The sequence below is a fragment of the Eublepharis macularius genome, chromosome 10 (assembly GCF_028583425.1).
Source record: "Eublepharis macularius isolate TG4126 chromosome 10, MPM_Emac_v1.0, whole genome shotgun sequence".
Taxonomy (NCBI): domain Eukaryota; kingdom Metazoa; phylum Chordata; class Lepidosauria; order Squamata; family Eublepharidae; genus Eublepharis; species Eublepharis macularius.
In genome coordinates, this window is record NC_072799.1 from 51,334,692 (window position 1) to 51,359,262 (window position 24,571).

Genomic DNA, 24,571 nt, shown 5'->3' on the forward strand with positions numbered 1-24,571 from the left:
GAATTGCAGCCATGCCTAGCTGAATAAAGCACATGGTATTTTTTTCTAGCTTAGAAAGGGTTAATATGCTTCAGACTGAACATTTGTTTTATAGAAGGAACCGTGACTCATATACCTCATCCTGGCTTTATAGGTCTTCATGTGTGCATTTATGGTTTTATAGATCAATACCTTTGTTCAGAGTAAAATACAAATTTATCCTAATTACTCATCCTGATAAACTTTAGTGCAACAGAAAATGCAGGTTAGGATAATTGACCATAAGCTTCCTCCTCACCAACACATAGTAAAATCAGACTAGAGATTGATAAATGATCCTCTTTTCTTTTATGTTTCCCTAAGGTGCCCTGTGAGGAACCAGTTAAACATACCACTGTTACAAAGCTTCACATAGCTGAATGGCATGCAGGCTTTGTCCTACAAAACTTCATTAATTGGTAATAACAGCTTGGCTAATTTGCTTCAGTAAAACAAACCTGAACATTACTGGTCTGATTTTCTGTCATACTCAAGGAAAAATATGACTGCAACAGCCTATCTTCCAGGATGGATCTTACATATCGTAAAATACTTATCAAATTAATGTATAATTGATGCTGTGTATAAGAGGCAATCTTTACTCTGTCCTGGTACCCATGGTTATCTGAGCCATCAAGTCTGCTAAAAACAGGAGAAGAGAGAGCACCTAGTATGGTTCTTTTATCTCCAGTGGTGCTACACCTCCATTCCCAACTAGATAAGAACATTATCAGGCCTATGACACCTTGTTTTCCTTCCCCCTTCTTGTTCTTCAATAGCTATCTCCCCAGGATCAACAAGAAAGTGGAGGAGGAGGATATGATGTCTCTGTTGCTGATAGATGAGGTAGCAGCAAGATGAGAACGAAACTCAGAAGAAGTGGTAACCTAGAAAAAATGTTTACCAGACAGTGATGATGGGCTGGCACTGAGGAACATAAGCAATGTGGCCAAATTATTCTCTTAAAAAGAAATCAGTTGTACTTAAAACAGTTTCTCTGTGGACTACCACTCTTATCAGATCAACAGTAGAATGCCCTGGAAGATAAAAATGTTCTCTCATTGGAGAAACTTTAAGGGGAAATTACACAGGGAGATTGCTGAAATTGAGTTTATTTACAAATTTAGAACAATGGAACTCCCAGGGCTAAATAGAGAAATAGGATGATCTCACTACAAATGCTAATTTTCTGCATTTCCTCAATAGCTCTCTAATCAAGCTAATCACATTTCACATTGTACTTATACATCCTATCTTACTTCTTTGCAGCATCTCTCCCACCTTCTGATGGGGATATAAAGACTTGGGGATCTCCATTCCTACTTGTATGAAGGGAGCTTGACTCTTGAAAACTTATACCTTGGAAAATCTTGTTGGTCTTTTAAAGTGCTACTGGACTTGAACCTTGCTCTTAAGAGTATCATGTGATCTCTGTTCCTGTTTAGCAACATACTCAATTTATTATACACTCGTGTGCATTTACTCTAGCAGGTACCACCCATATTGCTGCTCAAGTGTGTAAAGTTAACTACCAGCATGATCAAGCTAAATATGGTAGGAACTAGGACTCTAATTGCATCTCTACCCAAATGGAAATCGGGGGCATGCAAAGAGTACAAAAGTTAACAATTTTACTATCAAATTGGAAGATGAAGGCTGTGTGGAAAGAAGCACTAATTGAGACCTTTGGGCAACAACATCATTAAATGACACTATTGCAGCTCTGGGAATATTGCTGTTGTGTTGATTGCACCTCTCTAAACCACACCGGGGGTGGGGTGGGGGTGAAGTGTGACACACATATAGATGATAAATTTTGTAACAGTTGAACAGTAATTTTTAGTTGAAGGAGTGCAGTTTTAGGAAAGAACAAAACAGTTACTGTGAGCAGAGAAAGAAGGGTTTATTTGGATAATCTTTCTGAAAAATGACAACAATAATATGTATAGGAAAAAGTAACCCCCACAATGAGCACAATAGCATTTTATGCTAAGGTTGCCAAATTTTAAACTAGTCCTTCGATTTGTCCCTTTAATATCAGTTTGATCTGCAGCACTTATCAGGTGATGTTATTTAGCTCCAAGCCATGAAAAACTTCAACTGTTCATTTCCACTCATTAAGCTTCTGTTAAATGGAAGCAGCATTTTTTACCCTGGCTAGCTGACAACCTTATTTTCTGCCCCACAATAAGTACATTGTTATTACCTGGGCATGGGGAGAGGTAATGGTGATATGCCTGGATGTAATTCATAAGCTGGTTTTTAAGAGAACAAAACGGGTTTTCAGAAATTAATGAGATGTGATGGCAACCAAGCCAGTTCTTTCAATGTGGATCTGCCCCAATCATGTATATTGTGAGGGATGGTGATCCACCTTTTTTTTTAAAAGGTACACAGGTAGTATTGCCAACCCCCAAGTGAGGCCTGGGGATCTTCTGGAATTAGAAATGATCTCTAGACCACAGAAATGAAATTTCCTGGAGGAAATGGCAGCTTTGGAGGGTGAACTCTATTGCATCACATCTGTGGTGAGCTCCTTCCCCTCCCCAAGCTCCACCCTCCCCAGGCATTGCCTACAAATCTCCAGGAATTTTCCAGCCACAGGTGGCTATCTGACACACAAACAAGGAGTGCTAAATGTTTCCCTTGCTTGTGCTTTGTCTCCATGCAGTTTGACCCCGCCTACCCTGTGCACTTTTTAGCCTGCCTCGCTTATGGTATTTGAAGCCAACTATCTGTAAAGCTTAACATGCTTCAGTAGAACTTCTCTTTGCTCAAAAACTAAGCAGCCTCCATTTTCTGTGCCTGGGACAGACCTCACTTTAAAGAGACAGATATGCCAACATCATACTGGATATTAGTGTTATTCAATAATGAAACACAAATTAAGAAATATGTGGTCTAGATAGTACTGTGCAGTGTCAAAAAAGATCATACTCTTTATTCATTTCCAAAGAAAAATTATGTGTCATAACAGCTGAAAATGACTCCTAAAACTGGGCAGATGATTTTGATCATGTGCTTGCTTGTAGTCTGGACATCTAGTCCCATGATATTTTGAGCAGTATTTTAATTTAAAAATTACTTGACAATATATTCAGAGGCATTCCCCTCCCTATTCCAGATAAGGATCTACAATCAAAGGAGAGGGAGAAAGAATTGCCAAAGGTCCAATTAACCCTATTCCCATCACCGCCATAAAGTTTTAAATAGTGACATGAAGAATACATCATAGACCTGCCCAGAGAAGAAAAAGTGCAGCCTATGGGCTCCTTCCAGGCAGAGTGGAAACCATTTTACAGCTTGTATGATCTTACACTGCTATGTGGACATACCTATGAAGGAATCACATTGCCCTTCAAATGTCAGAAACCAGATACATTTAAAATTTCCTTTGTGCTTTCACACATACACACCAACAAGAGGAGAGGGGGTGAAAAATGTTTCAAGTGAGTTGTATGAATTCAATCTCAATGTTAAATCACATGCAGGGGAAGCTTTGTGCTGCAACTCTTGTTTTGAACATGCCACTGAAAGGTGCAATTCTAAGATGGTCTACTCAGAACGAAATCAAGGGGGCTTATATGTCCTTAGGCAACCCTTTTGTTGCTGGGGGAGGGGGGAATAGCATTGTACCAGGGCACTGACAACACTTCTGATGAAAACTAGAAGTGATGTCATGGATGCTCTGGAGTTTGTGCGCGCGCACGCGCACATACACACACACACAAAACTTCTCTATGATTTACCATAGAGTTTTTGCTAATCCTAGAGTATGCCATGACATCATTTCTGATTTTTATTGTAAGTGACATCAGCATGCAAGTGCACCAGTCCTCACCTTCTAATTGCTCCCCAGATGTGGCCTGGCAGCCTTACAACTTGGCAACCCTAGTTCCTAGAATTGCAGGCTAAAGGATCAACACACTGCTAATACAGCTCGTGGATGTCTGGCATGTTTTTGCAGAATCAGTGCATCTGCTTGATCTTTATTATTTACTCCATTTATATTTCTCCCCAGTGGACACACACAGCATCTTACATCATTTTCTTCTTCGTTTTATCTTCACAACAACCCTGGGAGATAAATTAGGCTGAAATTGTATGACTGGCCAAGGTCACCCACCAAGCTTCCATTGCAGAATGGGGGTGCTCGGTCTGACACTCAAAACAACCCTTTGCTTGGCATTGTCTTTAATGTCTTCCCATGCAAGAATACACTTAAATCAATTTAGCTTTTGCTCAATATGCCTGCAAGTTCCTTCTCAATGGCAGTATTGCAATATTTCATTCACATGTAAGAAAAATATTGTTTCTGTTCTTTGTGTGAAGAAACACTAAAAACTTCTAAAGAGGAAAAAATTATTCTGCAGGGCAACTGGCAGCCACACTTTGTGCAATATGGGATATTAGAACATTGGGCTTGGCTGCTCTTCTCTTTAGTTACTTTTAACACACACAGACACAGGTGCGCATGCACATGCACGTGCAAAAAGTTTGGAGTCTCTCTCCAGCCCATCCTCCTTATATCAACTCCTGATATATTGGTTAAGCAGAAGAAATACAGAGTTTATTTTTGCCTACTGTAACGATCAAGTTTTTTAGCAGGTATATTGCCGAAGGCTTTCATGGCTGGAGAACGATGGTTATTGTGGATTTTCCGGGCCGTATCGCCGTGGTCTTGGCATTGTAGTTCCTGTAGCTCGCCAGCTGCTGGTGAAACGTCAGGAACTACAATGCCAAGACCACGGCAATACAGCCTGGAAAATCCACAACAACCATTTTTAGCAGGTGTTTCTCCAGGACAAACTTTTCCAGTTTGTTCCTCTTTGGATGCTTCCACATCCAAAGGACTGTTTTGCCCTGACGGATCCTTTTTCTTCAGTCAGATGCAAGTGGGATTAGAACAAGCATTCCATGCAGTAAAATGTAGCATTACATTTCCCTTAAAATCTGGAACGCCTTGCTGCCACCAAGGCCAAGAGCCTGCTATATGGCTACTTGGAAATAAATCTTCAGCAGGTGTCCTGTTCTCCTTGCATATTTCCTTTAACAACAACAACATTCGATTTATGTACCGCCCTTCAGGACAACTTAATGCCCACTCAGAGCAGTTTACAAAGTATGTTATCATTATCCCCACAACAAAACACCCTGTGAGGTGGGTGAGGCTGAGAAAGCTCCAGAGAACTGTGACTCACCCAAGGTCACCCAGCTGGCTTCAAGTGGAGGAGTGGGGAATCAAACCCAGCTCTCCAGATCAGAGTCCCGCACTCGTCTTAACCATTACACCAAACTGGCTCTCTTTAATTTCTTTGTTTTTAACCTCTGGTGGCACTCAAAAATAAAAGTTTAATTATCAGCTCTTAGTGGTGTGAAGTACTTCTTTTATATTGCAGTAAGCCAAAATCACAAATTTTACTTTTATTCTAAATGAACATAATACAATAACAAATAATAATTTAAAAATAAAAATCAGAGACTTTGCTTGCTACAAAAATGTAGAAAAGCCTCGTCTTCCAAAAAGAGCTGATAATTAATCGTTTATTCAGGAGAGTCAGGAGAGAAACAGAGAACCGAAGAAACTAATTAGACTGGAAGTGTTTTTAAAGGGACAGTAGCACTGGCCTCCTCAACAGGCTGTCTCGCCTTATAAACATATTTCAAGTTTTTAAAAAGTTGTCACAAATCAGGTTTGAAGAAATGTATGGGGTGTGGGAACCAAAGAATAGCTGGAAGGTAACAGATTGACTATGATGTTGTCTTGATTGTATTGTCTATTTTTTTAAAAAAAGTTAACAAATTATATAGCTGCCAACTTCCAGGTGATGCGTGGAGACCTCCCAGAATTACAACTGATATCCACACAACGGAGATCACTTCACCTGGAGAAAATGGGTGCTTTAGAGGGCAAACTCCCCAGAGCCTGCCCTGCTCAGGCTGCACCTCCAAAATCTCCACAAATTTCCCAGTCCAGAGTTGGCAACCCTAACAAAACACAACATTTCCAACCAGAGGGGAACCAGCTTTTGTCCTGGTAAGTTTCTGTTCCCCTCTTTACATTTGAACAGCACAAAAAACAAGAATGACATGCCAATAAATGAAATCATATTACAGTAATTAATTACCTTCTGAGTAATAAAAGGGCCCTAGGGCTGAAAACGCTTCAGTTCTATGGCACTCATGGTTTTGTATTACCAGGAACTCACTTCTAGAGTGGAGGACTCCCAAGACAAGATGGTTCCATGTCAGTTAAGAAACTTCTTGTAGGGTTTCCTTGACAGCAAATTATTCAAAGTGCTGAATGTTGTTTTATGCTGTTTTTATACCTCTGGTGTTTTATTGGCAAGGTTATTTTTTGTCATTTTTATTTCTTTTTATGACTTGTGAGCTTCAGTTTTGTGAACTGCCTCAAGCAGGTCTCTGGAGAGGCTGCATATGTGATCCCTAAATATATAAATTACTGAAAACAATAAATATAATCAATGCACTATGCAGCATTTTAACCTGAATTATCTTAATTGTACTACCATGGGAAGAAAAAGATACTTTCCTGTAAATATTATCATTCTACTCAGTACGAATCTATAGTCTTTCTCTTGGTACCAATAGAAACATGATGCTGGATGAGTATAACAAACTTATCTGTACAGAGTTCCAAAACTCCTGTACTATGTCTGAAGAAGCTGGTTCTTCATGGCCAGGGTCAGCACATCAGAGACTGTAGGACCAGGCAAGTGCTTTGCAGGAATACCAATGCTGCATGTATCAACAACCTGGTTCAGACCTCTCAACAACTTGGTTCAGATATGACACTGTGGAATTTTGTACAAGTTCCCCGGAGACTGCTCCCTTCGGCAGATAAACATCTACTGGTGGTCCCTGGCCCTAAGGAGGTTCACCTTGCCTCAACCAGGGCCAGCAGGGCTGTCTCGGTCCTGCCCCTAACCTGGTGGAACTCTCAGTCTGTGGAAACCTGGGCCCAAATGGATTTATTATCTTTCTGCTGGGCCTGCAAGACATAGATGTTCCACCAGACATACAGGGGTTGAGGCAGGCAGGCCAAAAAACCAGCCTCCTACCGGGGGGAGGTGAGTGTTGTCATCTGGTAGCTAGCCACCCTGCCCCATGGATAGGCCTTAATGATTAGTGATGTGCAATATGGGCATGAATGTCTGTTTTAGACTTTACTGCACTGACTGATATGTTTTAATCTAATTTATGCTATCTGTTTTTATTGTACTTTTCATTACTGCCTGTGATCCTCTCTGAGCCTGCTTGCAGGGAGAGAGGAATATAATAAAATAAATAAATAAAATAAGATTTTTTATTTATGCTGGGTTTCACATTTAAGTTGGGATTGGCCATTAGTCAGCCAGTAAGTTCAGAGGACAAATTAGCATCCTAATACAGGATTTCTGTTTGTTCGCTTTGAAGTACGAGAGGGAGGAGATAGATAAGGGAGCTTGCCTTGCCCTGTTATATCAGAGAGAACAGAAGGAACATATTCTAGTTTTGCTTTAAACAATACTTTTTCACTTAACTAGGCAACAATTCTTCTTATGTACTTAAGGGGAAATGCTGATGCCTGTTTAAGTTACATAATATGTCTTTAAACACTATTAGAAACCCAGCCCATACAGCAGGAATTAACTTCCCATCTACTTCCATTTTAGTCCTTAAATTTAGGATCTTGCTAAAATGTCTTGAAAGGACTAGAGATGGGCATGAACCAGAAAAAAAAACCGAACCGTGCGGTTCGTGGTTTGTTGCATTTCATGAACCACGAACTTTCACGAACCTGCCCCGGTTTGCAAACCGGTTCATTTGGTTCGTCAAAACGTCACATCCAGGTCAGCAAATCATCACTTCTGGGTCAGCAGAAGGTCACTTCTGGGCCAACAGAAGACCACTTCCAGGTCAGCACAAGGTCCGCAGGAAGTCCATCCCCTGTTGCCTAGAAAACTGATTTATCGGCACCAGGCTGTCTGCAGTGACGAACCAAAAAACCAAACCAAACTAACCAGCCTAAAGTTTGTGGCGGTTCATCAGAAATGGGCTCTGACGAACCGCCGGTTCGCGAACCGTAAACCAGCCCAGTTCATCACGAATCTTGGTTCATATTTTGGTTCATGCCCATCTCTAGAAAGGACTAGAAATCAAAGAAATACAGCAAACTACAGCAAGATATTTGCCAATAATGTTTTTCTGCTATCTTCATAGGACCAACAGATCAGTTTCTGTACAAAAGAATAAATAGAAAAAAATCTGATAAAAAGTAACACCTGTTAACCAGTGAGAGAACTTTTCAGACCTCCAGGATACTCTATGCTTATCTAATAATAAAAAACAACACTGTAGGTAGCAAGAAAGGTAGGGTATAAATGTTTTATTTTAATACATAAACATTCTTCAACAAACAAACACTGAAGGGAAGACTCCTGAATGAAACTGATAAATTAGAATGTGTCAATATATTTTATTATGTTCCCCATGGTTTGAATAAAGACCAAGCATTTTTTACTCATGGCAGGTAGTAATTTGCTTAACATCATCAGTTACTTCTGTTATTGTGAACACACACATGACTTAAAACCATCATGTCCTGTATCTGTGTGAAGCTACATAAAACAGTACCAAAACTATTCCAGTCTACATATCTCATTTGAACTTTAAATTTACCAGTCCAAACCACATTTATGAAAGACTTATTTAAACCAAATAAGCAACCTAGTTCCCAAAAGCAGTCCCGTGTTTCATGGATGATGGTCCCTCCTTGCCAGAGGAACAATCCAAAGACTCAAATGAGGGCATGCTTAGGTTCTGGAATCAGCCAATGAAGATACCTCACCTCCAAGAAGCCCCCATCAGTGTTCAGGAAGAATCTTAGGAGATTAGGATATCTTTCTCATCTTGGGAGGTAGCCCTAATCATCTACTTGGAACTCACTGCCCTAAAACCATTAGAATCCCATGTCAGTAGTTGAGGGTTGAAATACACACTTCCCTGCAGAACTACATAAGCCTCCAGCTTTCACAGGAACAATATTTTAAGCTCTCTGCTTACCTGAGTTCAGCGCAAGTGGTCTTGCTACATTCCTCAATCTATGGATACTTTTAAACTGTGCCTTCCTTTGCATGTCTACCCCGCCAACTGATCTGAGCTCTAGGGGTCCTAGATGATTACCTGGCTTCAACTAGCATGGCTGCAGCATCGGGGTGCTCCTGTCTCCATGGGGTAGCTAACAGGGAACCTGTGCCCTCCCCCCCCCCTCCATGTGAGGTGGGCAGCTCTGGCCCTCTTCTACTTTCCCTCAACTGCATCTTGCCTGACCGGGGAGGGGGAGGGGAAGAGGTTTCCTGCCTTGCTACACAAGTTGTGGAACATGAGCATTGCTGATCCCTGCCCCACTATCTAGGGATGAGACTGGTAGCCACCACTGTGCCCTACCACCAGCCCTCAGTCTACCACTGGGGGTCAAGGAGGGCAGGCAGCAGCTTCTCACTACAGTCAGGGAGCAGGGAAGGAAGGCAGCAGCTTCCGGCCTTCCCACAGTGCAGGGGCTGGGGGGCGGGGGTGAGATGTGGACTTCATAGTTTAGGTGCACCAAATTCTTGGGCTGATGTTATTTACCTCCGTGCCTCAAAAAGCTTCAGTTGCCCATTTCTGCACATGAAGCCTTTATTAAAGGGACAGGACTTTTCCCTACATGCCAGCTGATAATCATAGCCTAAAACAGTTACACAGACTCTGATGGGCACAGAACAGTTCTGCAGAGACATTCAGGTAATGAAGGGAGGGGTGCAGATTATATCCTCTTGTGCTGTGTTTCCAGTCCAAATCAGGGGATTAAAAACAGTTGGGAACTCTGTAAATGAATCTTCCAATGTCTTGTCTGATTTGGTCTTAATTCAAGCTGTCTTCTATTAGAAAATTAAATATATGTATCCATCTTAATAAATCATTTCCAACATAGTCAATATCCTAACTGAATATCCTATAATGATACCACATTAGAAGAGTGCATTTCTAGATAATTAGTCCTTCAACAAGTGACCATTTTGTTTTGACTTACAAAGCACCTTAACCGGTTTCACAAAAAATGCTAAGGAGTTCAAGATTAAGTTTGTGGAAGATTTGCTTTTATAAGGAGAAAAGCAATAATAATGCAAGCCTTGTACAGCACATTTTAATTGTCGATTTATCTGGGAGACTCATAGATTAATTAGCTGCCTCTGTGGCCCAGTGCCATTTCTTGGGAACACCTGCAAAATTTACAATTACTCTGCTACCACTCTTGAGAAGACTAACTGAGAGAATACCATCACAGTTCTAGGTATATTTATATGAGAGAAACATGAATGCTTCATTCTTAACTGCCCTATTTGCTTGAATGTCCTAGGACAGGCTGTCTTAAAAACTATAAAATACAATTGGATTATTTATATGTGGGGAAATTATATTAAGAAATTAGAAATACAAGAAGGAGTAAATGTACCAAAGAAAAAAGAGCAACACACAAAGGACTTTCTGTTTGTTTTAAAATGCCTATGTCAACTTGATCCAAAATGTCAGAGTTGACATTTTGACTAATACACCAGAGCAATACACCTATGTTTACTTAGGCTTTAATGTTTTCAGGCATTAATGTTTTCTTTGGTCTTCCATCTCTATAGTGTCATTGTCTGCCACACTATATTGTCATTGTCTGCCAAGTTCACGCTAGTTAGAGAGAGCTAGGCAGGTGTGGTATCATCTAATCTGTGCCTTTTCCTCACCTCTGCTTCTTTTCCTGTTCTCAGTGAATCAAATCAAAAAGAAAACTTAAGTAAATCAAAGAAGAGATTTTCTGAGAAAAAACACATACTCGGTATCATACATTATGCCAAGAGTTCAAAGAAAAGCTGCTTAAGACCAGTATTGGAGATCTCTATTGAAACCTGAATGGGAGCGAGGAGCCAAACTAGACAATACACGTAGTCTTGTGTAACTTCCCACAGCCTTTTTTTAAAATTAAAAGCTGTATTGGGAGCTGGCAAGTTTCAGCAAAACAGTCTGGAATATGGTAGGTTTTGCTGAACAGTTGCCATTCCAGTCCCTAAGCTGCTTTTCCACCTGCAAGGAAGAAAATGATTCTCCCTAGTATGGGGAGAAAAGTGGTAAGGAGGGCATTTTGAGCAGAAAATAGCTGGGAGGGGGGCACGGTTAAGTAGCCCCTTTCTTTCCCGCTATTTCTGTGCCTAAATTTGTAATATCTGCTTTTGATTTTTGAAAGGTAGAGAAAATTGCGCACAGTTCCATGTAGTTTAGTGGATATTTTATTTACTTACTTATTTTATTTATACTTGTCTTTCTCCCCACTGTGGACTCAAAGCAGCTTACATAGTTCTCCTGTCCTCCATTTTATCCTCTCAACAGATAGGTCAGACCAAGAGTGTGTGACTGGCCCAAAATCAACCAACAATCTTCCATGGCAGAGTGAGGATTTGAACCTGGGTCTCCCAGAGCCTAGTCCAACACTCTAACCACTACACCACACTGGATAACTGAATAATAAATCTATTAGCACTTCTAGGAATATTAGGAGTTTAGATCACTTTAAAAGAACATATAATCTCCATTTTTAATGCCGTAATTTAAAATGTATGTTGTGCATATGGGCTGTCAAGTCGCAACTCGCAACCAACTTATGGCAACCCCAGCAAGGGGCTTTCAAGGCAAGTGAGAAGCAGAGATGGTTTGCCAGTGTCTTCCTCTGCAGAGTCTTCCTTAGTGGTCTCCCATTCAAGTACTGGCCCTGCTTAGCTTCTGGTATCTGATGAGATTGGGTTATACTATGCCAACTCCCCTCCAATTTAAAATGCACATACAACTCTTTTTTTGGTATAACTTGAATCAAAACCATGCTTTGCTATAGGGTCTCTGGGGCTTGACTGGAAGTTACATGGAATTAAGGGGAACAAGGTCGAGAAAGCAAATGTAGAAAAGGGATACACCAATGAAACAGACAAAGCTGTCAGATTCTAGGTGAGGGCTTGTCAGATGCCAAGGTCCAGCTTGGCTGAAGTGCCTTCTCTTGGCCTCAGACACATAGGGTAGGGTTTTTCTTCATCTCTGCCCTAACTTTATGGCCTTCTGAGCTGGGAGCCAAAGCTATTCAGCCATTTCTCTCAAGCCTTTGATATAGTGGTTAAGAGCAGCTGAACTCCAGTCTGAAGAACCGGATTTGATTCCCCACTCCTCTGCTTGTGGGTGACCTTAGGTCAGTCACAGCTCTTTCAGAGCTCTCTCAGCACCACCCACCTCACAGGGTGATTGTTGTAGGGATAATAATAAACTTTGACTGCTCAAAGTGTGGCATTAATTTGTCATGAAGGGCAGTATATAAATTGAATGTTGTTGTTGTTAAGGCCTTAGCCAGGCCTGGGGCATGGTCTTCCTCTATCCAAAAGCCCTATGGCAGCATGGGCAAGCCCATGAGGGACCAATAGCGGCCTTGGAGCAATCTCTCCCCTGCTGCTCCCCTTTCCCACCTTCAGGGCAGAGCTGTCTGGCAACTGATTGTCAGATGGCTGGTTGTTAGGACCAGTTGTCATTGATCTGCTGGCCAGCATGTGGATCTTTACAGAGTGCATCCACGGGGGGGGGGGGGGTCTGGCATTGTTCCTCTTTCTGTTAATGAAAGCACTGAGATAAATTCAAGTGTGTGCAAAACAAAAGAGATTATTCTCAGCCAAAATAAACTCCTTCCTTCAACCACTCCCTGCTTTTTTTAATCCAATGGGTATTTTTTGGAAGTAACAAAAAAAAATAAAGCAATACATGTGACTAACATGATCATTCAAAAATAACATAATTCTGCGTAAGATATCAGAGGCATGGCTGTGCTATTCTATTGCAGCAAGAAACAAAAAAGTCTTGAACCATCTAGTTAGAAACATAAACATCTGAATGGTTATCACATTATCACAGGTAACAGATTTCCTTTACAGAGGCTGGGTCTGGGGGAGCCCAGTGACACCTGGCGTGGGCTTTCGGGGACCACAGTTCTCTTTGTCAGATGCATCTGACGGGGAGAGCTGTGGTTATCGAAGGCTTATACTGCATTGGAATTGGTTTTGCTGCTACAAACTAACAGGGCAAACTCCAACTGACCCCAACACCAAAAGGAGATGTTACATTTACTAGCAAAGGAATGTTTTGGTTGCACCCTCCCTCTCACGCCCTAATTGCCTCTTCTCTCTCCTCCCCTTCTCTCCCTCCTCTTCTGTATTTGACCAGTCTCTGTATCATGCATCTGACGAAGAGAACTTGATTCTCGAAAGCTTATGCTACAATAAAATTGGTTAGTTTTAAAGATGCTACTGGACTCTTTTTGAATAAACATCTGTAGAAGCATAAACTGTTATGGGCTTTCCTACTGTGAGTATATATTCTGATCTCTTTAGTGTATTTAGTGTATTTTATCTTGCCTTTCCACCACGGAGCTCAGGGCAGCAGACGGTTTCCCCCCTCCTCTGTTCCATCCTTGCAGCAACTGTGTGTGGCAGATTAGGATGAGAGAGACCAACTATTCTAAGGTTATGCATGAGCTTCATGGCAGTGTGAAGATTTGAACTCACTAGCCACTATACCATACTAGCTTCACTCAAAGAGCCTAACTACACACTGTACTTTTCCTGAGTCCATCCTTAGTCCAGTTAACAGATGAGGTTTGGAAATTTCATGATTGGAACTCAGTACTCAGGCAGTTGGGGACCCTATTTCTATTGAGACTGGTGTATATGGAGAGTTGACCTTCCCCCTGTGCCATTTTTCTGACCTGAAATAGCCCTGGGGAGCCACTATTTGCTCTGCTGTGGAAATTTAATGTGTACTAACAGATTTATTAGGTGTCAGTTTCTCCAACAGGGCAAATAGGCCCCAAGGCCACATCAGGTTGGGGAAATGGTGAGGTGGTGGGTCCCCTCTCCACACACACTATAGTTCCAACCCAAATAAGATCCCAGAACAACTGTGAATTTTATTTTTATTTACTTCATTTACACCCCCATTTTTTCCCTAACAGGGATCCCAGGGGCTATAATGCTCTCTCCTTCTCCATTTTATCCTCACAACAATCCTGTGAGGTAAGTTAGGCTGAGACAGAGTGGCTGGCTCAAGGTCACCCAACAAGCTTCCATATATAGTTCTAATATAATCATGCTTAAAATGTAGACAAGACTACATGTTCAGTTGATTTTAGTTGACAATTTGTTTGAATTATATTTGAATCATATATATACTCTGGTTTTATATTATATCTAGTAAGTTTCAAACATCCTGGAACTTGATTTTGGCTTGATTTAATCCATTTGTACCTACTAGTCTGCCTCCCCCCCTCTTTTGTTGCAGCTTTGAGATGGTACTCCCTCAGGACTGGTCATGTCTTCACCATGGTGACTTAGGTAAACTACTATCCCTCAGAGATAAAATCTTTTACAGAAGTCTTTGCAAGAATAGAAAGCATTTTGCTGTGCTTCTTATTTTAAAAAAACACATTAGACGCATGGGCACGAGGCAATGATATACTCTTGCAGAATGATGGTCAGGCTCTGCGTTAGATCACATCTTGTTATGTCATTTCATTCTGCCATCACTTGGTCTTAGTTTAAGGAAATAACAGTGCAATCCCAAGAACACTTTCCTGGGAGTAAGGTCCATTGAACAGACCTGAGTAGGATTCTGAGTAGACCTTCATAGGATTGCTCTCAAAGTGTCAGGGAGCCTTAGAAGGGCTCTAGTTCTAGAGGGACAGCAGTGTCTGTTGCACTAAAAATACAACAGGAGTCTTGTGGTACTTTAATGACTACCTAGATGCTATTTCAGCATAAACTGAAATACATACCATGCATCTGATGAAATGCTCTGACCTGGATAGCCCAGGTGAGACTGATCTCATTAGATCTCAAAAGCTAAGCAGGGTGGGCCTTGGTTAGTAACTGGATGGGAGGCCTCCAACGAAGACCAGGCATTGGCAAATCACCTCTGTTAGTCTCTTGCCAGGAAAACTCCACCAGGGGTTACCATAAGTCAGTTATGACTTGAGGGCACTCTCCATCACCACCACCTGATGAAATAAGGTCTGAAAGCTTTATGCTGAAATAAAAATCATTCAGTCTTTTAGGTGCCACAAGACTGAAGCAGACTCTTTATCCAGAGAACTGTGCAGTAGTAAGGGGAAAAGGCAGGCAAAACAAGGTCAGGTCCAGATGGACAGCTGAGAAGAAAGCAAAACCAGCAAGACTGGTCACAGCATCCAAAGAACAGGTCAACACCATGATTTCCAAACAGCCATCTCCACACCTAATGGCAAACTGCTTCTGAGACGGAGGCATCTTCAAACTGTACCTATTTCATATGCCCTCCTCTGCCCATTGGGCTGAACTAGGGCTTGGGATTTTTACCTCACAAGAAGTGTTAACTATCTTGGCAATTGCCACCAATTACAGGTGTTACATTTCTACAGGCACCATGATCCTGAAGAACAAAGTCCTTAAAGTTACATTTGCAGGAACCTGACAAGGGAGTTGTAAAGGCATTGGATATAGGCCTGTATCATCTATGACTCTAGCTGTGCCTCAGTGTCTGTGACATGTTAGCATCATATATAGTGACAAACCAAACATCAAAGTGATTATTTTACATTTAGATCCCATACATGCTTCCTTGACTCAATTTACTCCCAAGTAACTTTTCCTAGTACTGCAGTCCTAGTTTTAAGCAAACTGAGGGCCAAACTAGGTGCGATGGCATCCTCATGGCCACCATGGTGATGCCACTGCCACTTTAAAGTCATTTAAAAATGGTATGTGGGCTGGATTAAGAAGACTGCAGTGGGCTGGGGTGCTCCCCCATCTGTATGCTTTACCAGTTGCTGAAATGGCCGCTCATACACCCTGCAGCTGTTTTGGCTGTTTGGATAAGGTGAAGGGGGCAACAAGAGCACTATCCTGCAGGTCCAAGGAGCATTGCGCCTCATGGCATTTTTAATTGACTTTAAAATGGGGGAAGCATCCTTGTGGTAGCCTCAAGGATGCCGTCACGTTTCATTTGGCCCTGATGCTCTTAATATAATTAAGTGAACAAGTCATACTGTGTAGTAAACTCACAGAAATAAACCCAGCCAGTAGTTAGTCTAGCGTGAGTCACACAAGCAAGATGCAAAATAATACAAGTTCTAATAATTATTCAGAAAGTGAAAAATATGGTTACTGGGCTAGTGGAAAGGAAGTAACAATGTGCACAAATGAAACAGAATAAGGCATGCAGACACCACCAAAATATAAAGTTAGGGTGTTTAAAAAAGAACACAAGCAGGAAATAGATGTTTAATATCTAAATCTTGGTAAGGCTCTAACAGGAAGTCTGAACCTGAAAAAAATATTGATATTCTTAAATGCTTACTCCACAGCAGATCTTATATGATCATATTTCTTTATTCTCTGTGGGAACAACTTTTCTCTTTTTAAAAAAATTACAGGAATTTAGGCCAATTTTTAAAAAGTCCTAGAACCACAGTTCTTTAGTATAAATCTTTAGTATTCTTTAGTATAAATCTAGATAGTGCGTTAACTTCTATTAGCCCAAGATTATTAAAATAAGAGGAAAACTTTTATTTCTAATTTACATTAAGTGGAAACAAATAATTATTTTAAAAGTCATGTCTAGAAGTGTGGCCAGATACATAAATATAATATGCATAATAGCATAATATAGCAAAACACACATGTGTGTGCCAGTTTTGTGCAAAGTGCTTTTCATAAAAAGGGGTGAATGCCTTTTCTGAATGACTGGTGGTAATCAGGCAGTGTTCCACTGATGTTCACAGAGTTACATTGTGCTAAATTAATGGCAACAGAGGAATCATTTACAATGGTTTGCCATCTAGTAGCATAGACAAAAGAAACAAATACCCTCAATTCCCACAAGCACTCTAATTTTAATTTAAACACATTTATATGGAAGTGAGAAGCAATTCAAGATACCACTCTGTGCATCATCCGTCACTACATGTGACCAATGTGCTTGTCTGAATCATTTGTAATGCACAAAAGTAGCAATTTGGCACATCACTCCACAGCTCACATTAGAGAGGATGCCATGCCATGCCAATCAAGTTTGTGATTTGGGGCCAGGACACTTTTTGGTATTCAGCAACGAAGTAGAAAATATACACACTTTTGCATCAGTGTGAATGGTGTTACACAATTGATTTGGTGTTTCCTTGCTGATCTATACAGAAATTCCCGGAAGAAAAGGATCAGGCTCCCAGGCTCATGAATTTTGCTGAGAAAAATGGGTGACTTAAATATATATGCCCAATTCACAACTGATGGAAAGAGTATTTAATCCAAGTATCTGCAACTGAATGTAAAAAGCATGATAAGAAATACTCCTCAGGCAACATATTTGCCATGTTCATGGAGACGGTGGAGAACAGCCAATCACGTTCAGAAGGATAATGAAAATTCACCCTTAGGGTTACTTCATATTTTACAGAAAAGATGGAGGCATCTATTTTCATACCATTTCCACCACATCTTTTATGTTTTATTTGGAGAAGTATATGTATATAAACACATGAGAAATATGTGCCTCAAAGCTGTGATTGGCTGAGGCTCCCAGATATGCGCATATATATAGCTCCCCCTTAAACGTTACAGAACAGACATGACTGACACTGTATGGAAATGCAGAGACCACGGTTATATAAATGCATGAATTTTCCCATTTATTCCAGCAAAACTTCAGTGGAATGACCTTCTAATTAAAAGTGCAATCTGGAGATGGTGGAAGTGCTTAGGGACCTGACCAGCTGGAGTTCTCTCTGAGAGATGCTGGTGTAAGCAGGAGTTGCACTGGTGCAGTGCCCAGGTGCTACCACACTGGTCCCAACCACAGGAACTGCCCCACCATGCACCAGCATAAATTCTTTCATCCGGATGGAAATGGGCAGGCTAGGGGGGCATACCAGGAGTTAGTCAGCGGGATTACCCACAACATCAGTGGAAAATTACACCAGCAAAAAGCACAGTGTAGCAAAGATGTACCCAGGCACTGGGAAAGGCTAAGTAATGTCCCCCACAAGGCACAGTCCTGCCCAATAGCCCCAGCTGAGCATGGGATGCCAATTACAGTTGCATCCAATCACTGCCCCCACTACATAAATTTTATTTATTTATTTGATTTTTATACTGCTTCTATTTAATTAAAAGCTCAAAACAGTTCACATCATTATATCAGTTAAAAACCAATACAAAACATAATATATTCAATAAAATCACAATTTAAAAAAAACACTGTACAAATACTAGCCAGGTTGCCCTACAAATCATTATGTAGGGCATGCAGCACAGGTCTCTGCCATGCATACTTAAAGCACACAGCGTTCCACTTTGGTGGCAGGAGAGACGTGGCACTGAGCCCTACTGGGGGAGCACTTAGCACAAACACCCAATGGGGACAGCAAAATCCATACTGTGTGGCTGATATGTCTCATTTCCGAAGCCTAACAGGTACCCCATCTCTGGAATGTTGAGGCAAAGGGGCAACCATGCACTGATAGGTAAGTAGGGATGGGAATCCAGCTGCCCTGGTTTGAAAGTTTGCGCACACCTCCCCCATTTACTTCACATGAAGCTGGGTGCCACCTCAACAATGCTGACTCCCACAAGTGAGGTCAGTGCTGTGAGAGTATGGGAGTGATGCAAGCCAAGCCCACTGAGCAGTATGCCCCCATATCATTTAATGGGGCATACTCTTGGGAGAGCTGCCTATGATGGGGGTGGAGCATGGATGCTTGCAGCCCACACTGAACTGTTAGCACACTCTCTTGCCAAAAAGCACCTCCATCAGGTGCGGGACAGGGCATTACCTAGGTATGAGTTGCCTGGCAGTAGGCCCACTGCTCTTTGGTCAGCTGGCCAAGCATTCCTTGAACGCATTGCCTCGCAGGATCCGAGCCTTGTGCAGCAGCACTAGATCAATCCTCATGGGTTTGATAAATGTCAGTAGGATAGCAACAGCATGTGCCTTGGGGGTGGTGTCTCCTGGCAAACATCCCAGTGGGTAGTACTAAAGACCCTGCCAGGGCACCACAGGCATGGCTGTGGCCAACACAGTGTCCGTGCTGTTTGCCATTGCTGCACATGTCTCTCTTTCGCTTCTGTGCAGGTGGTGAATCAACAAGGAGCATGACTACTACTATTTTTGCTGCTCTGCCCATTTACTGGTTCTAGCCCACCTCCTGGAGCATCCTGCCATGGGCTGCTTTTTGACCTGGGAGTCTGCCTCAGTCAGACACATGCTGTGCTAATGATGGCTCACCCTTCCTCACAATTCCACTGGGAGCAGCTCCCAATTGCAGGGAACAGGTGTTACACTGGATAGAAAAAAATAGCAACCCAAATCATTGGACCCTATCATGATTTGCAGTTTAATAAATTCTGAGGTATTCTCTGGTTCTTTTGGCTTTTTTGTGACTGGAAGAGACTCTCTCTATGCCCCTCCCTGTCCCACCTCCCTCCCATCTCTGACTTTACATGTCTGAGAGGTGGGTTCTGACTCAGGGATGTCCATGCTGGGATGGCTGTGGTTGGTCTTTCAGGTGCCACTGGCCTTCTGTTTTGTTCAGCTGAAAAACACAGCAGGAATCCAGTGGCACCTTGGCGGCTGACTCCACACTTAGGTTCTCCTACACACACTGCTGGTTGCTGTGTGCAGTATGCATGGGGAATGGGCTCATGGGGTAGTCCAGAGGTCTGTGTGGCTGTTTTGGGAAGGGGGAGGTCTCTGGGTCTCATACTCTCCCACAGCATTGCTGTCATCTGATAAACCATGCAGCTTGTCAGTGCTGGGGTGGAAGACCCATGGCAGATGCAAGGGAGCTGCTGCAGCCATGGGTGCAGCAGGGGTGTGAGGTGCGAAGCAGTGTCCTGGCCAAACCAATGGATCTCTAGGTAAGCCCAACAGCTACCCAGATCTCCAGTGTGGTGCCTGGGGGTGCCATGGCACCTACTGGCATCTTTCCTGGCACCTCGTGTTTTTAGAAAGTGGGTGGGGCCAAGTACAACTCCTGTCCAGCAGGGTTTCTGATTGGCCATTGGAGATATGATTCACTGTGCAGATTAAAATAATGTTGTTTCAGTGGCGAGGTTCCATGACAGTGTTGGTTTCACTGTCTCTCTCACTCCCCTTCCCAAGCATATTATTAAAAAACTATTCCTCTTGTGCCATGTACTTGGGCTTCCTGTGTACACATGCATGTTCTGCCTCCTACAGCAGCCATTTTGTGGCCCTCAGGATTGTGCTGCCCGTGTATTTAGGACTGCCCCCCCAACATATCAATCCTAAAATATTTCTTTAGACATCACTTTTAGATTGTCCATTGAAAATTTAAACATAAATTATCTAAATAACAAAATAAGTATGTTTAGGAGATTTACTTCTAAATTGAAGAGATTAGAAAAAAGTGCAAATAAAATAGGAATGTAAGGTATTTGGACTCGCATCTAAATAGTCATGCTTTCCTTATTTCAGGAGAAGCTGGTTCCTTGGCTGAATCTGTTAGGACTGTTACATTGTTGGCAAAGCTGATGCTGACTATGTAGAACCACCAGCCATTACTAACACTACTACGTATACCCTCTGTCATGTTGATTCCAGAGTAATTTTCAATTTCCGACAGTATGGACAGAGATTAGAGTTCTTACTGATAAGTCTTTAAAAATTGACACAACAATGAATAATTGGATAAAATGTACAAAAATAAGAATTCTGTTGTAATATGATAAAAATCTGAGGGTAGACAGGACGATCTAATTAAACTTAGGCTAGCATATGCTTCCATTTAGTTCAATGGAATTTAAAAGTGAGACTTTGGCTAGATTGTGTCCATTTCTTAGGATCAATTTTATGCTGAAGTACTTTGAAGCTACAGGTAACAATGCTTGGAGGATGTGGAAAATGTGGAAGGGCTATGAAACCCCCTTTGATTCATAGCACCAGTATTGGGCTTTGTATACTGCTGGTCCTGCTAAAATATTTATCAGACAGTCCCTACAGCAATAAACAGCAGTACTGAAATATATGTACCAAGATTCTGCAAAATAATTGAGGACTTGGATACATTTTTACTCCTCAAACTGAACTACTTTGATGCTATGTAATATTTCTCATCCTCCTAGCCACTACTGCAATATACAAAAAACCACCTTTTGGACATTAGTTGTAGTAGGCACATTTACTTTGAAACAAATGAGGCCGTAATTTGCACACCTGTGGAAGTGCGTATGGTTTGCTGTATGGCAAACCATACAGCAGTTAAGGCTGATCCAGTGGCTAGTCCAGGTGGAAGATAGAGACAATCAGTGCAGATGGCACAATCTGCGGAAGGAATGGGAACCTGACTTCTGGGTATCACTTTCCCCATTTATACTTAAAATCGCTGCAACAGCACCAGAAGCTCCTGTAAAGACATGCCCTTAGACGGAAGTTGCATAGGCCAGTTTCAAGGAAATATCTTTATAAATCAGGCGTGGGACGCCAACGACAGTTGAATGACTATCACAGAGCAACTTCCTTCCTTGAAAGAGCACGAGGTCTTTGCGAGGGGAGACAAAGCCGGTGCCGTCCACCTGCGGGTCTCCCGAGAAGCCTCGCTTCCCACTCAGCAACATTTCCTTCGTCAGCCTGTGAGCATGGCCCAGAAGTGTCGGCCGCTTTGTCAAGAAGAAAGACAAGAGGCCAGACAGCAACCAACCGCAGCCCCGCGAAGGGGGGACTCGGCTTGCCTCCTTAATCCGCGAGGCGTTCACGCCGAATGAAGCAGCTCTCGCTTGTGACCTCACAGACGCTGCCTGTGCAGGTGGCCGTTGGTGGGGAGCCCGGCTGCTCTGGAGAAGCCGGAGGGGCGCCCGCCGAGGAAGGCTCGCCAAAGCGGGCGAAGTTGGCGCTGCAGAGCCCTCCCGCTCCCCCTCGCCTGCGCGCGGAGAAGTTTGCGCTCGGCTCTCCTTCTGCCCACCTGGCGGACCCTCCAGGGCGCGCGCGAGCCTTTTCGCGGCGCGTGGCCAGGCTCCTTGCCACCCACCCCAGTTCGCTTCTCACCTTCGTTCCCGCTCCGGGCTGCATACCAGGTGAAGGAGAAGACCGCGCTCAGGCACACCAACGACAGCGCGCTGCCGAGCCGGAGCCTCATCTCCTGGCCAGGCGGCGAGGCAGCCGAGCGCCTCAGGTGCTCCACCAACCGCAGAGGCGCGTCACCGGCGTCCTTGCGGGTCGCTCCTCTCGGCGTCGTGTCGGGAGGAGAGAAAACCGCCGCCCCTCGCCAACGGAGCCTCTTCGGCGCACCGGCCGGGCTGGGCTTTTCCTTACGCCCTGCGGCTCCCCGAGGGAAGGCTTATCAGCAGGAGCTAGGCTGCCGGCCAGCCGCTCTCCTGGGACTTGCAGGCGTGGAAATCAACCTTTGGACTCCTGAGCAGGTGTCGCGCCCCCTTGAACCCAGGGCAGCAGCGACCGAGCAGACACCGACAAAGCGCTTCTGCGGCGTCCCCCTCAGCGAGCACCATCGGAGACTTTTGTGTTGCGACGAAGGGATCGAGCTGGGAGGAGCCCCCCTCGTGTCGACGGGTTCTCCCGCTCCTCCTGGGGGAGGAGCGTTTCAGTACTAATCCTAGTGGGCAGCTCCACAGGAGAAGTGAACTTGGGTAGTTTCTTGTCTACCACTTTATAAAAGTCTTTATTCAACTTCCACTATAGATTTTTAAAAGCCTATATTTCAAGTTTTGGTTCACATGAACAAAACGTTGGCTGTGGTATTTTGAAAGTCTGGTTTCCTTAGTTAAAAACCAAATAACTTTGTTTGTGCAGATGAACAACCACTGTACTGGTGAAACATGAATACTAAGGTATTAGATTCAGTATTATTTTTAATTTTCAAAAAAACCCTCTTGTGATTACTAATTCGTTTTTATATCCATTTCATCTCCATCCTAAAGAAATAAATATTAATGATTAAACTGTTCTGAATTCTTTGATATGTCTTTATTCTCAGGCCCTGGCAGATCTTCGAGGGGATTTTCAAAGTTCAGTAGCCATTTCCAAGAATGCATATGTGTCTTTCCTGCCCATTGGCATAAATGTTATGATCAAAAGATTATTCTGGATAGATGTCACAAACTAACAGGAAGTAGAGAAGGAAGTTGTCTACTGAATATGCTGGACTTGAGCCCACACATCTATAAAAATTACTTTGTAGCAGAAGCAATTTTAAACTATACATTAAGCTCTTTAACTCCCACTGGTGTGACCTTCCTTTAGCATTTTACAAGGACAGGTTTATTGCCCTCTTAATAGTTGTTATAAATGATAAATGATAATTATTTGTTTATAGTACCCATGAGTGTACTGGAGTGTGTAATGAGTGTGCTCTTACAGCAACATAAAAAGACAGTCTTTTCCTATAGAGCTTGCAGTGTGATTTCTGGAATAAGGAATATGGGGGTAAAAGAGAGAATGAGAATCATCCACTAAAAGAAATTCTGTTGCTTAATTATTTGATATTGTCTACAACATGGATCATGATACATATATGTAACTAAAACATTATTATAGTAATAAATTTAGCATTAAATCATGTTTTTACATTGTAGGACAATAACGGGCGGGCCAATTTAATGCATCTTTTCTTATGAGCATCTGATTTTTTTTTCAAATTTGAGGCAGTTTCATACAACAGTTCATATATTTAGATGCCCATAACTTCGTTATTATGAAAATTCTCATGCCAAGAATAGTTGGTAACAACTTGCCTGAAATTATTCTTCTTGGTGTAAAATAATATCTGAATATTTGAAAAATGCTTCACTATGCTTGCCAAACTGAATTTTTTGGTTCTACTTTAGTTACTGTTTTTCAAATACAGGCATTTTCTCTATGTAATTGTAATTTATTTCTTCCAATGTATTGCACTCTCATCAAGCTTATTAGAACCTGTCTTTATCACAGCTGGACACTCTTAAACCTTATTCTTCATAGGATCAGGCTGTTACTTTGTCTTTATTGTATTGTGAAACATTCCATTTGACTTCTTTGCCATGTTCCCCTTGTATCTATTACAAAAACATACATGTACAGCCTGATTCTCTGCCCATTTACATTAGGGCTTACTCTCAACTAAATGCATGGATTGCAAATCTAGGAAAGGCGCCAGGGCCAGATGGACTTACGGCTAAATTCTATAAGACAATGGCTAATGAACTGGCACCATTCCTAAAAGAGGTGATGAATGGGGTTTTAAGGGATCAAAGGATTCCAGAAACTTGGAGTGAAGCGAATATATCATTGATCCCAAAAGAGGGCCAAGACCTGACTAATGTGAAAAATTATAGACCTATATCGCTACTCAACAATGACTATAAAATTTTTGCGAAGATATTGGCGGAGACATTGAAGGGGTGGCTCTCGGAAGTCATAGAGGAGGAACAAGCAGGCTTTTTGCCAGACAGACAAATAA

General features: G+C 42.3%; 1 protein-coding gene across 1 annotated transcript in view; it reads right to left on the bottom strand.

The window, feature by feature from the left end:
• Window positions 1-22,630, bottom strand: part of MGAT4D (MGAT4 family member D) — a 63,377-nt gene extending 40,747 nt beyond the window's left edge. The window contains exon 1 of the mRNA XM_054990001.1: window positions 22,165-22,630. Within this exon, the coding sequence (XP_054845976.1) occupies window positions 22,165-22,255 (91 nt within the window). The 5' untranslated portion in view covers window positions 22,256-22,630. The remainder of the gene's footprint in view (window positions 1-22,164) is intronic.
• Between the last annotated feature and the right edge of the window lie 1,941 nt (window positions 22,631-24,571).